Source organism: Ictidomys tridecemlineatus, chromosome 2 (assembly GCF_052094955.1).
Source record: "Ictidomys tridecemlineatus isolate mIctTri1 chromosome 2, mIctTri1.hap1, whole genome shotgun sequence".
Taxonomy (NCBI): domain Eukaryota; kingdom Metazoa; phylum Chordata; class Mammalia; order Rodentia; family Sciuridae; genus Ictidomys; species Ictidomys tridecemlineatus.
In genome coordinates, this window is record NC_135478.1 from 136,451,179 (window position 1) to 136,465,971 (window position 14,793).

The 14,793-nt window shown below is 33.9% G+C and overlaps 1 protein-coding gene across 4 annotated transcripts in view; it reads right to left on the reverse strand.

The window, feature by feature from the left end:
• Cdk13 (cyclin dependent kinase 13) overlaps positions 1-14,793 on the reverse strand; it is a 95,232-nt gene that overhangs the window by 61,176 nt on the left and 19,263 nt on the right. For all 4 annotated transcript variants that reach the window (XM_078039839.1, XM_078039837.1, XM_078039838.1 and 1 more), the window contains exon 2: positions 6,603-7,262. In XM_078039839.1, coding sequence (XP_077895965.1) covers positions 6,603-7,262 — 660 coding nt within the window. The remainder of the gene's footprint in view (positions 1-6,602; positions 7,263-14,793) is intronic.

Consider the following 14,793-nt stretch of genomic DNA (forward strand, 5'->3'; position numbering starts at 1 on the left):
TGCTACATATAAATAACATACTATTTCTTATAATGCATCTAAATAACCATAAACAACAACTAATTCATTTTTAGGTTCTCTAAATTAGCCGAAGATTCTTCTAAAACTTTTTTTTAAGCCTCCAGCTCACTAAAATTACATGTGAAACTTAAGCTCAGTTAGTTCTATAATTTTATGAGTGCACTAAGAGGTATTATATCTTAACTTGATGCTTGATGATTTTTAAATTTCCCAGATAACCAGAAAATTCATATTCTGATAACGGCATGTTAAAGAGAATCTTATGATCAAAATAAAATTTGGATTTTTATATACTTTCAAAGCAGTTAGGCATCTGATAATGAAAAAAAGTAGTGAGACTATACTGTTATGGTCCAAAATTAATAAAAATGTTATCAATGTAAAACCTTTAAGTTTTCATTTGCTCCTCTATTCATACTGAACAATATTATTATGAGAACAAATAGATCCTTTGACACCATCTGACAAAAACTACTTACCAGAATAAAACTGTGCCTTTTCTTAATAACCCTGTTACTCACTGGAAGATTCTTTAATGGGAAAAACATACTAAAGAGAAATCAGTTAAAGCAGTATATCACACAGCCCACTCTCAATTTTACTGACTCTCCATTCAACAAATATTGTGAACTTCTACCTGCTAGGTGTTATAAGGCATTTAAGACTTAACAACAATAACAACAAATATATTACACTATAGTTCCTTTGAGATAGGACTTTACCGTTTGGAAGACAAAATCAGGTAAGTAGAAGGATAAAGTACTACACAAATGGATTCCCAGAATAGTGTGGTAGTTAAAGGAGAGAAAAGCTTCTTTCTAGAAAATATCCCACTTGAACAATGAAAATATGCCTATTTGAAATAACTTCATTAGAAAACTGTAGCCTCTGACCTGTAATTATACTTTAGCCAAAAATTTTAATTTGTGTGAAGATTCAAATGTACACTGAAAAGAGAGATTACAAGTCATAATTTAACTTACAATTCAAAAAATTTTTAATTTAAAAAGATACTTCTATTCAGATGTTATCACATGAATTATCAAATATTACTTTGGAAGAATAACATTACATAACTGAAAATACTACATTTTTACTGAATACTTGCATAACAAAAAAGAAAATGATTTTTTAAAGTTTCCATATTCTATAAAACAAAGCTTAATAAGAACTGTCAGACCAATATAAAAATAAAAATAAAATATTTGACTACAGAACATAAAACTAGATCTGAACAAATGGAAAAAAAGAATGTTTTTTGTTTGGGAAATGGTGAAACTGTAAAGCTGTCTGTCTCTAAAATACCCTACTACATTTAACAGAGACCCAAACAAAACCTAAGCAAAATTTTTTTAATGCAATTTAACAAGCTGATTTATTAAAAAATCTGTTTAAGAATAAGGTCAAAAGCACCAACCCAGTGATGCACACCTGTAATCCCAGTGACTCAAGAGCCTGAGATGGGAGGATCACAAGTTAAAGGCCAGCCAGAGCAACTTAGTGAGAACCTTTCTCAAAAAGTAAAAAGAGCTGGGGAAGTAGTTCAGTGGTAGAGAGTACCCCTGGGTTCAATCCCAGTACCAAACTAAAAAAAAAAAAAAAGGAATAAAGGCAAAATAATTACAAAGAAACTTTCTGGAAAAGAAAAATTAAGAGAGATTTGTCCAGTCAAAAAAAGAAAATGGTGAGGGTTGGGACTGTAGCTCAGTGGGAATGAGCCTCAGCACCATATAAAAATAAAATAAAGTCATTATATCCCTCTACAACTAAAAAAATATATATTTTTTAAAAACAGCTAATTTTAAAAGATCAGGAAGGTGGTTGAAATCAAAGAACTTACTTGATCTATCCAATGTTCTCTAATAACCTATGAATTGTCAATGTTTTTAAATCAAAAGATTTACATAAATATTCAGATTCCTGGTTTCCATTTTTAAAAAAACAAGCTTGGGGGGCGGGGGCCTGGGGTTGTGGCTCAGTGGCAGAGCGCTTGCCGTGCACTGTGAGGCCCTGAGTTCGATCCTCAACACTACATAAAAATAAACAAACAAAGATTAAAAAAAAAAAAAAAAGCAAGCTTCATAACACTGGGACCAGTCTTGTACAGCAGCATTCAAGTTGGATCTCAACAGCAGAGATGTTCACTAATCATTAATTTACTCCCGTCCCTTCAAATTTATATTATGTTTGCTTCTAGTGAAAGCTAATATGTCATGTACCTAAAGATGTTAAAACAGTAAGGTACTAGGCAAAGGAATAAAACATGTCAACAGAAAAATTATAGATAGAGTTATCTGTAAGAATTTTTATACATGGAATTTCAAATTAGTCATTCTATAAACAATATTGGTAACAACACTGAATTCGGTAAGAGCAGAGAATCAACTTTTTCCTTGTTCACACCATAGCTAAAAACAATGTATGAGTTAATCTTTTTTAACTTGATAAATCTGCAAATTTTAAAAGAAAAAAATAATAGGTTTGATTACATAAAAGTGGAAAATATCAATATAACAACAACAAAATGTCAAAAAGCAATACACTCTAAGAAGCAAAGGTCAAAATTCCTAACGTAAGAACACCTAAAATGACAAATTATTAAGCTAAATGTAGTGGTACATGACTCTTCAGTGACTCAGGAGGCTGAGGCAGGAGGATCACAAGTTTAAAGCCACTTGCAAATTAGCAAGGCTCTAAGCAACTTAAGGAGACTGTCTCAAAACAAAAAAATAATAAAGGATGGAGTCATAGCTCAGCCTTTAAGCACCCTGCGTTCAATGCCTGATATCAAAATAAAATAAAACAAAACCCAATTATTAAAAGGGACACAACTTTAAGAAAAATTCAGCAGAGGACAGTAACATACAATTCACTGGAAATAATAACCAATAATTAAATATACCCCATTATCAATCAGGAAAATGCAAAATTCACTATCCATGTTGTTAAAATAATTCCACACATCTGATTATATAAATTGGTATACAGCATTATTAAGATACAATGTGGGCCAGGTGCAGAGGCACATGCCTGTAATCCCAGCTTGGAGGCTGAAGCAGCAGAATCCAAAGTTCAAAGCCAGACTCAACAACTTAGAGAAACCCTGTCTCAAAATATAAAATAAAAATGGGCTGGGGATGTGGCTCAATAGTTAAGTATCTGTGGATTCAATCCCTGGTAGAAAATAAAAAACAAATAACGAAGATACAACTTAGCAGTGCCTACCAATTTTTAAATGCATATACTTTAACATGCACCTATCCTATAAAATTACTATCACATAACTGTTAACATATAAAGATAGTTTATAACAATTATAGAAAAAATAAATAGTGAAAAGCATAATGCAGCCATTTCTTTCTTTTTTCTCCCTTTTCTCTTATTGGAGGTACTAGGGAAATGAACCCAGGCCCTAGCAGGTGTTAATAAACAAGTGCTACACCACTTAGCTACATCCTCAGCCCTTTTTATTTTATTATTCAGACAGGGTTTCACTAAGTTACCTAGACTGGCCTAGAACTTGGCATCTTCCTTCTCTGCCTCCCTAGTAGCTGGGACTATAGATGTGTATGTGTCACACCTGACTTATGCATCCATTTCTATAGATAAGAATACTGGACATGGACCTATCAACAACATGGAAAGATCTAACACCCTAAATGCAAAAAGAAAGAAACATTATACTTGGTATGATCCTAAAAAAAGAAAAGAAAATGATATTACATGAAAACACACTGATAACAGTCTATCTTATATTGGACAAATAGTCTACAGTTTGGGAAGAGAAGTAGAATTCAAAGTTATCTGGCTAAGAAGCAAGAAAGCACTAAAAAATAATGAGGTCAGCTGGGCATGGTGGCAAACTTCTGTAATCCCAGCAGCTTGGGAGGCTGAGACAGGAGGATCCCAAGTTCAAAGCCAGCCTCAGCAATGGTGAGGTACTAAGTAACTCAGTGAAACCTCCCCTCTAAATAAAATGCTAAGCAACTCAGTGAGACCTTCTCTCTAAATAAAATACAAAATAGGGCTGAGGATGTGGCTCAGTGGTCAAGTGCCCCTAAATTTAATCCCCGGTATCCCAAAAAGTAAAAAATGAGATCATATATAAAGTATAAAAGAATCAGCTAAAAGGAGCTCCCACTGGCCAAATTTCAGATAATTCAAGCATCAGAAATAACAGTGATGATGGGCATGGTGGGACATGTCTGTAACCCCAGTAACTCAGGAGGCTGAAGTAGAAGGATCACAAGTTCAAGGCCAGTCTCAACAAATCAGAAAGGCCCTACACAACTTAGTGAGACCCTGTCTCAAAAGAAAAAATAAAAATGGCTGGGGATGTATTTCAGTGGTAAAGGGTCATTGGGTTCAATCCCCAGTACCAAAAATAAAAATAGTGACTTATAGTAACAGAAAATAAAATTCCACAAGACTAGAACGATTAAATCAGGTGGAGAGGCATTTATATTAGCTTTATTAACAGCTGGTATGAAGAGGAATGATAGAATTAGAAAATCACTATCTGTATGGAGCCCCTACTATAGTTAACTGATTTAAGACAAATATCAATAATGGGTGTGAAATTATTAGATGACAGGTTGTTAGAGAAAAAAATACTCAAAACACTACAAAGTACAACTTACCTCTACTTGCAAAGGAGAAAATGTACCTTATATATGGGGAGATCTTGAGTTTGGTTATCACCTTAACCAAGTGACAGCATCACTATTACTAAAATAGACATGATTTTTTTTTCTTTTTCTTCTTTTTTGGGAGGATGGGGGCAAGATTTTGAGGGGACTGAACCCAGGACTTGGTCAGTGTCAGGCAAGGACTCTACCACTGAACTATATACCTAGCCTCATATACAACATTTTGTTCTTCCTGTAGTAACAGTTTTAAGTACACAAAATCACCTAAATATTCTGGCAAAAACAATAACAAAACGTTTATTCTTAATCCAATCAAGGACTACCTAATCTCCAATTCACAAGAAATAGAAGGGCTCCAGAGGAACAAATTAAATTAAAGGACAGTAAGAATAATCAGACAAATCCAGAAGATTCTTTGAAAAGTGGAGGGGTTGGGTGGGGAGTTCCAGACAAATTTAAATATGAATAGGTAGTAAATGATGTTATGCCACTCTTAATTTTCTTAGGTAATTGATGGTAATATGATTGAAAAGGAGCCTGGAATCATTCTTGAGAGACAAATGAAGTATTTAAGAGTAAAGTATCATGACAGCTACCACTTATCTTCCTATGGTCCAGCAAAAAGTACTACACACACATACATCTCCTATATTAGTTCTCTTAATTAACTAGAGATAGAACATGAGCATATAAAGGAAAATGCTAACACCTGCTGAATATATTTAGAGGTTATACAGATGTTAGTTTTATTATTCTTTCAACTTTTTAAAATTTCTGAATATTTATAAGAAAAAAAAAGATGTCAGAGAGGAGGAGATAATTTACTTGGTCATCCAATAAAGTGAAATGTAACAATGTACTAAAGGAGTACAGATTTGCAAAACCGAAAGGTCACACAAAACACATAGTCTTTTGCTAATTTTTGTGAGACATAAACAAAAACAGTTCACCAGGAATAGAAGAGGCATATTTAAAGAAAGCAAAAATAAGATACTTTCCCTAAGATATGCCTAACAAGATTATACAAACTATTCTCTTTTAAAATTTACATGGAATAAGTAAATAAAGATTTCTTCTATCTTCAGGTTTCCTAAAGCACATTCTAACAGAAAAGATGGTTTCTTTAAAGTATACAAGATTATAAAAACAAAATTTTAAACACAAAATGATGGTTACTTTAAGGTACTTGGGGGAGAAGAAATGGGGAGGCTGGCTGTGAGTGGTTTCTGCTTTATAAAAGGATGAAAGAAGAGCAGGCAGGAGCCAACAATAGTTTCTCTCTTACAAACAGAGCTCTAGGTCTGTAATACAACATTGTTACAGTATTAGACAATATGTTCATTTTCACTTTCCTAGTTGTAAAATAATCTAATATAATCTGAGTTAGGAAAAGACTAAACTAAAAAGTTTATTAAAAAGTAATAAATCCATAAAGAATGTGATAAATTAATAAGGCCACCAAAGAAAATTAGATATAACTGAGATAAGGCTGAGGGTGTAAAGCTCTGTGGTAGAATTCTTGCTTCACATATACCAGACCCTGGGTTCAATTTCCCAGCATCACAAAACAAACAACAAAAAACAGAAACAAATAAATGAGATTCATATCACACAGGGAAGAGTCTCACAAAATGACCCAGTTATGATAGTTATTATAATGGATAACTAAGTCAAAGAGATTATTGGCATTTCTAATACTCATCTTAAGATATTGTATTATATCCCAAGACAGTGGCAATTTTTTCCAAACTTCTCAGCATAAACAATAATTCTGAAATGTTATAAGCAAAGATGTACATAATAAAGAAAATTCATTCACTTAAGTCTTTTTAAATTAACTTTGGAGGTAGGGATTAAGGGAAGTTAAATCATTTCTTACTCCAAACTGCTATTTTTCCTTTTAATAGTTACTGTCAGTTTGTTTGCACTTACCTATCAGCATCTTTATCTTCAGGCAGCATAGGAGGCAAAGGTAATGGTGGTAATGTAGAAGTCACTAAAGACACATGTTGCTCCTTCTCTTTAGCTCCTATGCTTGGCGTAGGTGGTTTGGTTTTCTCTTTAAGAGATACTGGTTCCTCCTTTGTAGCAGCAGATTTACTCTCCTTCCCAACTACAACTGTTTTCTTGGTGGCTTTATCTACAATCAAGTTATTGTCTACCTTTGTTACCTGAAGAGGTGGCTTTGTTTTTGCCTTATCATTTTTTAAAGTTCCACCACTTGAGGGAGAAGGTGCATGCTCAGTTTTAAGTTTCTTCACATCCTTCACATGGTTTGTCTGTGATACACTGGCACCAGTTTCTGTGTTCCCCTTGGTAGGTGTAGAAGTGTTTGAGGCTTTTGCAGCTTTGGCAGCTGCTTCAGCAGCCTTGGCTGCCTCAGCAGCCTTAGCTGCCTCTGCAGCTCGTGCTGCCTCTGCAGCTCGTGCTTTTTTATTCTTGTTCAATTCAGCTGCCAGGCTACTCTTCAGAGTTAGTGTGCTGGGAGAAATGCTAGAATGACGACTTCTGGATCTAGACAATCTGTGCCTGCTACGAGATCTTGAATGCCTAGATGAATATGGACTTCTGCTTCGGGATTTAGCAGATCGTCTGGTGGAAAATAATTAAGATTTAGTTAGTAACTGAAAAAGTTAGTCTAAAATTTACAAAGAGTGCTAACTTAAGTTTGTGAAATGAAATGAAGCTTATTTAATTTCAAAATTATAATATAGCTTTTCTGGAAGACTTTTTAAAAATCAAAAAGTGGTTTATAGTTAAAATATGATCCAGTGAGGTTGGGGATGTGGCTCAGCGGTAGAGCACTTGCCTAGCATGTACAAGGTTCCAGGTTCAATCTCCAGCACCACCAAAATAAATAAGTAAGTGTGTGTGTGTGTATGAATGATCCAGTAACTATAATTTTCTTGAAAATAGATTGTTCCTTCTCTGGCCTATGAATGCTCAAAGGTGAAACTGGATTAAAGTATACCTTATTAAGAAAAAGAAAAGACTGTAAAAATCAGGAGGAAAAAAATGACAAAGCATCACTGTTATCTCAGAAAACAGAAGCAAGCAATGAGGATATATCAATTTACCAGGAAAACAGTTTCTACATTTCCAAATACCCATAAGTTCAGAAGTAAAAAGCTACCATCAGGGAATGAATGAATGAATAAATAAATAAATAAATAAATAAAATCTTTTCTGAAGATTAATTTCAGAAAGATAGTTATACACTGACTAAAATACGCATATGCATTATCGCTTCACCCACATAAACACAAAATGGCATAAAATGTATACATTCAAATATTATACAAAATGGCTTATATGCATGACTTCATACAGGAAATACAATGAAAAAAACCATACAACCATTCTCAATCTGAAGTGCTATTGATAACCTTTTCATAAATAAATGGCAAAAAAAACTTATATGTATGTATAAAACTGAGTCTTCAAAGTGTTTGACAATTATTACTTTATTTTACCATAATACAATAAAAAACAGGAGCTGAGATTGTGGCTCAGTGGTAGAGTACTTGCCTAGTACATGTGAGGCCCTGGGTTCAATCCTCAGCACCACATTAAAAAAAGAATAAACAAATAAGATTAAGTTATTAAAAAAAAAAAAATGAACTAGGTAAGTGTTATACTCCAATTTCTCAGAAGAGAAAAGTCCAGACAGGTAAAGTAAGCATAACTATAGGTTATCAGGCTCCAGACTACAAAATTATAAAAAACTAAATTCTGGAAACTACTTAATAATAATGGTATAATTCACTATCAAAAATTACTGAAAAATCCAAAAATTACTATAGATTTAAAAATATGAGGGCTGGAAATGTAGCTGAGAGACCACTTGTATTAGCATCTGCAAGGCCCGGAGTTCAATCTCCAGCACCATAAAAAATATACCTATATGTATATAGATGATGGAAACCAAAGTTCCAAAACAAATTGGCACAGCATCAAGTGAAATGAAGCTGAGTTTTCAAAGCTTTTCCAAAGCTTTTCAAAGCCACACATTATGAAAATAAAACAATTTAATATACTCACAAGACAAAGACTCTTGATACTATTTCTGCATGTTACTTAATGGCCACATTAGCCTATTAAATTACATACATTTAACAGATGAGAAACTTATGTGTAATATTGTTACCTGAAATCAGAGTCACATTCCTTAGTAATTGTGTTGGTTATTATTTTTTATTACTATCTTATCTAGCAAATACTCTTCTGCCTTATTCTGTACCCAGTACACTAACTACAACAGATTCATCTGGGTTCCAGAGCTGTCTGACACTGGCAGAAGACCAGAAGACAAAGAAAGGCAAGATTATTTCTTCCCAGCTCCCTCTCTTTTCTCCACAGTTCTAACCAGACTCCAACAGCACAGTATTTTTCTTGCCATTTCAAGGTTCCTTGTTACTAGCAAAAACATACCTTATAAATTCCCTTAATCCACACCACCTCTGCAGTTTCTTCATTAAAACCTCTTGAACCATCTAAATTGGATCCCATTTACTTTTAGAACCTTGACTGACTTCGTTGTACATCAGGTCTTAAAATCAGATTTTTAAACAAAATTAGGTAGGCCAACCCAATGAACATATTGCCATGGAAACAGCTCTTACTGAAATGCTGTAAAAATTATAGGAATAAGGTAATTGAAATTTTGTAGAAATTATGGGGAGAGGGTAAATAAATGAAGAAAAGAAACTATAGGGGCTGGGGTTGTGGCTCAGCAGTAGAGCTCTTGCCTATCACGTAGGAGGTGCTGGCTTCGATCCTCAGCACCACATAAAAATAATAAATAAAATAAAGCTATTGTGTCCAACTATAACTAAAAAATAAATATTAAAAAAAAGAAACTATAGGACTCCATAATTAAAATCAGACAAAGTAATTGGAAATTTCTGTTTATAGCTGACACTAATAATATAGTGGAAGGAGGTGTTAAAAAACATTCTGCATTATAATATGAAAACAAAATGATGATTAAGGTTAGGATAAACTCAAATGCAATTAAATTTCTCTCTCATCCTTTCAAAAATAAGTATGTGTGGAGGGCCAACTAGTGTTCAGCATTGAGACAGCACTTCAAACAAACTGGGTACTTTACATAAAACTTCATATTAAGATTGTTTCAGATTAATGGGAACACTATCTTAGAAAATAATCCAACACTTGCTTATTACTAAGTATTCTTATGCACCAATTTAAAATTACCAATAAGCTTACAATTATTCATGCAAATGAGCAGAAATGCTTGGTTAAATGTGAAGTCATTAAGTTGGTTGCAAAATAACTTGGGTATCTTTAATATGGAAACAAATGTTATAAAACATCTGACCATATTTTTAATTTCCTCTCCCTTCAAACTCTGTTGATCTTAAAACAAGTCTGATGTAAGTCACATTTCTATCCCCTGATTAGATATTGGAGAGCAGTAGGAGAAAGCAAAGAGACCACCATCTCATCAAAGGTAACAGGACAAAAGGCTTAGAAAGCAACTTTTCTAAAATGAACTTTCCAACACTGGCAAAACTATCAGTTTCGTACAAACACAACAAATTATATTTACTGGAGATATTTATGAATGAATCCTGTCTAAGAAAAGACATACAAAAATAGGTCAAATCCCAACAAATTAATTCTTCTGGTTTATTGAAGTATTCTCTTACAAACAAGATCTGAATAAAAGAACTATCAGTTAACTTAGAAATTTTCTATTCTGTAAAAAAAGGGTATTCTGAATATGACATCTTTAATGGTACTTGAATGCTATACCAAATGATTTTAGATTCACCATCCATTCCTCCCAAACTCCTCTATTTCTTTACAAAATTTCCTTATCTTATATCCTAAAAACTTTCATTCTCTCAGACATTGCAAACTTGCTAATAAATTCTAATAATATATTTACTGCTTAAAACAAACATGGTCTGGGAACGTAAAATTAAGTATAATAACAAAACTCAAGTTTAGGTCATTATCTAATTTAATACTTAAGCCATACAAAGTTATGAGGGTGAGAGAGAAGTGTTCTTTAAAACTTTATTAACAAATTATACCATTATAATGTCTTACTAAAAGACTTGGAACAGGGTAGTAGTACACATCAAGTCTAACCTTTTATAAATAAGAGATTATTTTTAAAAAGTGATTTTAATATTTCTATTTTCTTGAATCCACAATGAACACATATTAGTTAATTGTTTCTTGATTGTTTTCAATGATTTTAAAAGGACCTCTTTAAAAAAGTTAGTCAGGTGTGGCAGCATACACCTGTCACCTCAGCTACTCTGAAGGCTCAAGCAAGAGGATTCCAAGTTCAAGGCCAGCCTCAGCACTTTAATGAGACTGTTTCAAAGTAAAAAATAAATAGTTCAGTGATAAGAGTGCCAGAGACTCAATCTCCAGTAACACACACACACACACACACACACACACACACACACACACACACACACACACGAAACTTCACTATTTTTATAAGAGTTTTTTCTAAATTCACACAACTCAAATAGAACCAGGATTAAGCTAATTAGTCTTCCTTAGAAAGTGACCATGGTATACTGCTCACTCAATTATATTAAGCTCTCCAAAAATCCAGGTCTTCTGAAAATTGTGCCTAATTAGCAAACACAAATTCTGACAGCTTTATCCCCCACACCACTACCACCACCACCATCACAGCTCCTGTCATGCAAACTTTTCTCCACCGTTATGACCAGACTCCAAAAGTACTATATTTTTCTTACCCCTTTGGAGTTCCTTGTTACTAGTTTAAAAAAAAAAAAAAAATCCCCATTGAGTTCCTTTGATCTACCACCTTCTGTGGTTCCTTCATTAAGTCTCTTGAAATGTAAATTGGATTCATTTCTTTCTACAAACTTGACTCATCTAGCTGTACACCAGGACTTAAACCCAGATTTTTAAGTGCCTACATCCAAATTTTGAGCTTCCTAAGAGTTCTACTATAGTAATGTCCAAATCTTTATTAGATAAAATATTTGAGAACAGAATCATCCAATAGACCTTTTTGGGATAATAGTAATGTTCTACACGCGTGATGTTCAATACAGTAGCCAGTATCTATATTATTTTTGAGCCTAACGTTTCTGTTTTTTTCACATTCTAAAAACTGTTGTTGGCAAGACACGATGGTACACACCTATAATCCCAGCATCTCAGAAGGCTGAGGCAGGAGGATTGGAAATTAGAAAGATTGCCTTAACAAGATCCTCAGCAACTTAGCAAGACCCTGTCTCAAAAAAATAAAATAAAAAGGGCTGGGGAAGTAGTTCAGGGATAGAAAGCCCCTGTGTTCAATCCCCAGTACCAAAGTAAATTAATATTAATCAAAATTTTAAAACCCTGTTAACTTCCTAAATAGCGATGCAAATGCTTACTGAACTGAAAAGCACTGTTGCACTAAATATAAAGTGGTATTACTTTTTCAAAAACTCATCTCCCTCAAGCATCCCTTTCACTAATTTCTTAGTCAAACTCTTTACATATTATATCTCTGCTCCATTTATTTTTACAGACACCATAACCAAACTAATCCGTAGTGTTCACTGATTATTACATGATCCACATTCACTCACTTTCCTCTTCTCGCTAGCTATTCCAAACTTTCACAATTTTCTTCTAACTCACAACCTCTTTCCAAAACTATCAAGCATGACCTCTTCATGTAAATTTTATATTTCCATCCACCTCATTTCAGAGAAGTGTTCCTCTACCTCCTAAAACTAACTCCTCTGTATTGCTATGGATCCCATACTCTGTAGAATAGTATTGTCGAAAGACCAGTAGCAGAGCTTGCCACAAATGCTGTACCTCAGACCCCAGATCAGACCTACTAAAATCACAACCAGCATTTTAACAATATCCCCATTAAAGTTTGAAAGACAGTATGCTAGGCTCCACTATGGCTGTAACTGGCTTACTTACTTGATCACTTCTAAATCTTTGCCATTCAATTCTATTTTCCCCTCAAGAAATAAATAATCCAAGTCTTTAAGATCTTTAAAAACAGACATGGGATGGGGGAGTAAGTGATGATACTTACTGTTGTATTTTTCTCAATCCTTCCAGTTATAGAAAAATTCTCATTTCCTATAAACTTCTAAAAAAATACAATCTGGGTTATATCCTCACTGAAATCTTACTTACTATATTCTTTCTCTCACACAATTTATTTTATAATTATATGATATAACTTAAATGATCACCTTAATATTGCTGAATAACCTATCACCCTCCTCACTCCCAACTATCACACATGTACCTTCAGTATAATATAGCTAAAACTATTAGATATCCTCTTCAAATCCATCTTCTTTCTCCTTAAATATATTCTATTCTTGGCAATGGCACACAGCAAAGGAGCAGAAACATGGAAGTTATTCTATATTCCACATAGTCCCCTTTCTTCCCTTCTTCCACACCCAATTGGTTTCCAAGTCCTACCAACTCTACATTTTAAACATCTCTCCAATTTTCAAGACAGTTTATTCCAAAACTACTATTCCACATTTGCTCTAAATCAACATTCACTTGGTCCAGTGCAAAGTTTCTTTGCCATCTTTCCTTCTCAAATCTACACCCTTTCTAATTGACTCCATCCTGCCACCTAAATAATCTTTTAATTACCACTCTAACAAAACTTAAAAATAATTTTTTTTCCTACAAAAATTCTTTCTAGCCAAGGCATACACATAAAGTCCTTGTCCAGTCAAGCTAAAACACATAAAATACCAGGCTTATAACATCTCACACTTCTCTCTTCACCTCATTTATCTGCTAAATAAAGGAATTTTTTTTATCTCAACATAGTGTCAACCATCTCTACGAGTCTTCCCTTAATGTAAGGCAGCTAGAAATGTTCCTTGTTCCATGAACCTATGACACTTGGCTCAAATCTCATTGGAAAAAACATAATTAAACAAGCTATCTTCTCCAATATAACCGAGATTATTTTTATGTTCCTAGACTTGGCCTAGCACAAACTTCATAATTGCAGGTGCTCAATATTTGTACCAGTAAATACACTGTTAATGGTATTCCTATTGAATGGAATTCACCTCCTTAGCCTACCAACAAGGTGTTGCGTGGTCTATCTAGTCCTAATCTCACTTTCTCTATCAAGTACTAGATTTGCCCAGCAGTTCCATGTCTTTACTTCCATAGATTTGCTCCCAAGTGTACCACTTTTCCTGTCTTCTACTGAAATCTTACCCATCTTTTAATGCCTAGAGCAACAGTCCTTCCTTCTTCAAAAAGCCTACCAGGCAGTGTGAGGCACTGCATTTGATTTCAGCACCACATATAAATAAAGGTCTATTAATAACTAAAAAAAATATATATATATATTAATTACAAAAAAAAAAGCCTTACCACTAGCTCCAAGCAAGAAGCACACTCTCTTTTCTTTGAATCTCATAGCACTTTACCTTTTTTTTTGAGGGGGTGGAAGGTGGTACGAAGATCGAACCCAAACGCACTCTGAGCTACATACCCTGCACTTTCTATTTTTTGTTCTGAGACAGGATCTCATTAAATTGCCCAGGCTAGTCTTGAACCTGCTGTTCAGCACTCTGAGCTCCCTGAGGAACTGGGATTATAGGCATGTACCCCTGTACCTGGCTTTTTCTGCACTCCTATTATGGCCAGGTTCACTCTTAACTTTGTATTTTAGATATTTATCACATTCTTAAAGGAACAGAATCTGAGTCTCATTTACTTTTATATCACTCCACCAGCCAATAGCTTAATGCCAGACGGACGGCTTTTTTTTTTTTGAATAAACAAATATACACACTGAACCTGACAAGTCTATGAAACACATTTATGAGAATATTTAATTTTCCTTACTCTTCACAGCAACCAAACTTCAGAGAAAGATGATGGCAGAATTAAAATAAAGAGATTAAGAAATTTCTTTAGAGGTTACGAACCATGAACAGAAAGAACCTAAGTTTTCCAATTCAAAGGCTGCAACTATTTATTGCCATCACACCATTCTATTTCTCCTCCATTTATTTCTTACATATCTTTTACAGCTCAAGTTAAATTCTGACCTCCTGCATAACCTCCTCATTTGCTAAAATTATATTAGCATATA